Here is a 3,205-nt window from a genome sequence, read left to right as displayed (position 1 = left end):
TTGCTTCCATTTCTTCCTATTCCTGTTGCATTTCAGACACATTCACCCAGTAGATACATCTTTAAGCTCCAGACACCGTGGGAGAAATATGCTTTTTTCAGAGTTAAGCTACGTGAATGCATCTTTCTTGTGCAAACCTCATGACATTATTGCAAACCCGGGTTAGTTTGGGATGACCACCGGGACAGCTGAAGTGCTGCACCATCTACTTCACACAGCAAAACCCAGTTGGTCACCCACCTCTTCCTCCGACACAAACACACAGGCATGTACTGTTGTCAAACTCATCAAGTCTGCTAACTTTTTCAGGAATTAATTCGGGGGTGGGGAGGAAGCTTGGCAATGGTTTATTGTGCAGCACCATGAACACCTCCAATACAATCAGTAGCATCACTTAAGAATAATCCAGAAGAAACTGTACTCTTCTAGGAGCAAAAACTGGATATAGGAGTCCTATCCTTTACTGCAGCTCATTACGTGAACAATTAATTTGTCAAATCCCTGCCCATGCACTGCTGCTCAGGGCAGCTGTGTTAGCCTTTCTCAAATGATTGGTTCAAGAGTTTATCTTAAGAGAAACACCAGGTCACGTTGATTCTACTGTTTCTGTGTAAGAAAAGTTATTTTACTACATATAACGTCTAGAGAGCTAATTGACCAAATCTTCTTACCACCTGTCTCTTAGAATGAAATGACCACGTAAGGTCTTTAGCAAAGAACAAATCCCAGGGAATTAAGTCTTGGGCTCATAATGCATTAGAAATAGAACAGCTTCCCTTCCCACTGCCCCTGTTCAATGAACTTGTACTTACCCGCTGAGTGATGTTTTTTCCCTCTTTGACTTGCACTGCCAATCCAAGATCAGACAGCCTGCAATTACCATTATCATCCAGGAGGACATTTTCTGGTTTCATGTCCCGGTACACGATCTTGATGGAATGGAGATGCAGAATCCCACAAGTGATCTGAGCTGAGTAATAGATGACCCTCTTCATTTCCAAACCCCTTTCTCCCACGTTGTAGATGTGGTACTTCAGATCCCCTCCATTCATGAGGCTCATGACAAGACACAGATGGCTTTTGCTCTCATAGGCGTAAGCTAGTGTGACTATGAAAGGGCTGTTGACCTTCTCCAGGATCTCTTTCTCCAGTAGTGCCATCTTCTCTCCACCTTTCTTTTTCAACCTTTTCTTATCCAGCTTCTTGCAGGCATACATCTTGCCGGTATTTTTGACCTGGATGGCACAAACCTAGAGAAGCAATATGCATGAGGAGAGGTAATGAAAGAAGTTTACACACACAGAGTTGAGTATCAAGGGCAGTAACAGGCAGGAACCAGGGAATCACAGATGCTTATTAGTAGCTGCTGCTGCTAACTTCTATGGCAGAGTGTATCAGCAGAGAAAATAAGGGCAATACGAGCATACTCTCCGTTCTGGACCAGTATACGGTGGACCTTAGGCAACATTTTGATGACACCATTAGTAGGTGTGTATTAGCAAATGAAATGAACAAGGACCCATTCATTTTCTGACCATGAGAATAAGCAGCATCTGCAGTTTGCATCTGTAGAGCTAAACTTGTCCATCTCAACAGAAGGTATCCTCGTTCATACTCTGTTTTGGGAACAGATCCTGATCTCTGCTACTCCATAAACTGCACCTAGGAATTATCTGGGAGTGTGTGAGATAGCACAGGCTAAAACTGTGCCAAGGAGCAGACTTTAAAAATTAACTCTATGGACAGTCACATCAGTTTTTGTAAAGAAACCTGCTTTGTAACTAGCAGAGATACAGAATACAAAAATTTTAGAGTAGCTCTTCACTAACAGGCACCCAGAGCCTGTATCACAGCATAGATAACCAACCCAGCCTAGTTTCTGGGAAATGGACAATCCTAAGGACCAAGTTTTGCAAAACCTTAGACAATTTCTTAATCCCTTACCAAGTTCCTCTTTGCAAACCCACGTGCTGGTCTTGAAAGGGAACGACCCACATCCTTAAAAGTACAGCTCTTACCTCTCCGAAGCCACCTTTGCCCAGCACTCGGAACTCATAGAAGTATTTCTCAGTCACTGGCTGCTTCTCAAAAACTTTCCACTGGAGGAATTTGTCATAGAAGGGGCTGGTCTGGAAGTCCTGGAAGGGCTTGCCTTTAAGAAAGAGTTTGGTTTCCTCCTTGGCCAGCTGCATGATGTTCTCATAGTCTTTCTCAGTAGCTCCCTGGCATTTGCTGGCCAAGTCAGAGCTCATGAAAGCCAAATAGTTTTTAGACCCTGCCTTAAGAAAATTGGTGATCATATTCTCCATGGTACTGTTCTTGACATTGTCCTCTGCCAACTCCCAGTTAGACACCTCATCCAGGAAGTCCCTAGCTACCAAATGTTCTGGCACCGTCTCTAAGAAGTCTCTGAAGAATTTCTTGCCAATGGGCTGCTGTTCACAGATGCTGTCATAATCAGCAGCAACGGACTGTCTAACCTCTCTGCACTGATCAATCCTGGGCAGCGAGAGGCTCTTGCGTCTCTTTTGCATCTCCTTGGTGTCTCCATCTCCACTCTTCCTTGCCTGCAGATAGGCTGTGTTGGCAATCAGGTTGTCAAGCCCCCCCATGTCACACATCTTGGCAAGCTCCTGGGGTGGCAGAGCCTGGCTGAGACAAACTGAAAAACTGGCCCAAGTGCTGTGCCGTAGGTGCCCTGCTGCACTCCTCCCTGCTAGTGGTGTGGGGGGACTTCTGACAAACACCAGAGAGACCAAGTGCTTTAGCATTAAATACCTCTCAAGGATTTTCACTAAGTACCTTTAGGTATACGCACCATTTGTGGAAAGTGACTAGTAAGAGGTTTCTCTGTAAGGAGCTTTGAGTTTGCTATGTATAGCCGAGGGATGACATCCCAGGCAAACCTCCTCACTGGCAGCACCAAACACACGCAGTTCAGCTGGTGTTTTTCAGAATGGGCCCTGATAACCTCTAAATGTACCACGATTCCCTCTATTCCCCCCAGCACTGTCCCTGGCTCCCAAGAACACGCAGAGATTCCTGTATGCACTCTGGCCACAGTTAACAGGACAGCCTCGTACCACCCTCGCTCGGCACAGAGAACACCAATGTACTAAGAACTACGTAAGTTGGGATCTGGCTTCATAAAAACCTTTTATCACAAATCTGCCATGCCTGAAACAGAAGTTGACACAGATGAGCA

General features: G+C 45.2%; 1 protein-coding gene across 1 annotated transcript; it reads right to left on the bottom strand.

The window, feature by feature from the left end:
- Positions 1-812: 812 nt before the first annotated feature.
- Positions 813-2,771, bottom strand: LOC104504199 (G protein-coupled receptor kinase 7B-like; the record flags this gene model as incomplete). The annotated part of the gene is made up of 2 exons (XM_010153384.1): positions 2,019-2,771; positions 813-1,250 (listed from the first exon to the last, which is right to left on the bottom strand). Coding segments are annotated over exons 1-2 (1,191 nt in total), but the record flags the coding sequence as incomplete, so codon positions are not given.
- Positions 2,772-3,205: the final 434 nt, after the last annotated feature.

Source organism: Eurypyga helias, unplaced genomic scaffold (genome assembly GCF_000690775.1).
Source record: "Eurypyga helias isolate BGI_N326 unplaced genomic scaffold, ASM69077v1 Scaffold51226, whole genome shotgun sequence".
Lineage (NCBI taxonomy): Eukaryota > Metazoa > Chordata > Aves > Eurypygiformes > Eurypygidae > Eurypyga > Eurypyga helias.
Note: the sequence above shows the minus strand (reverse complement) of the source record. Positions and strands in the feature narration are given on the sequence as shown.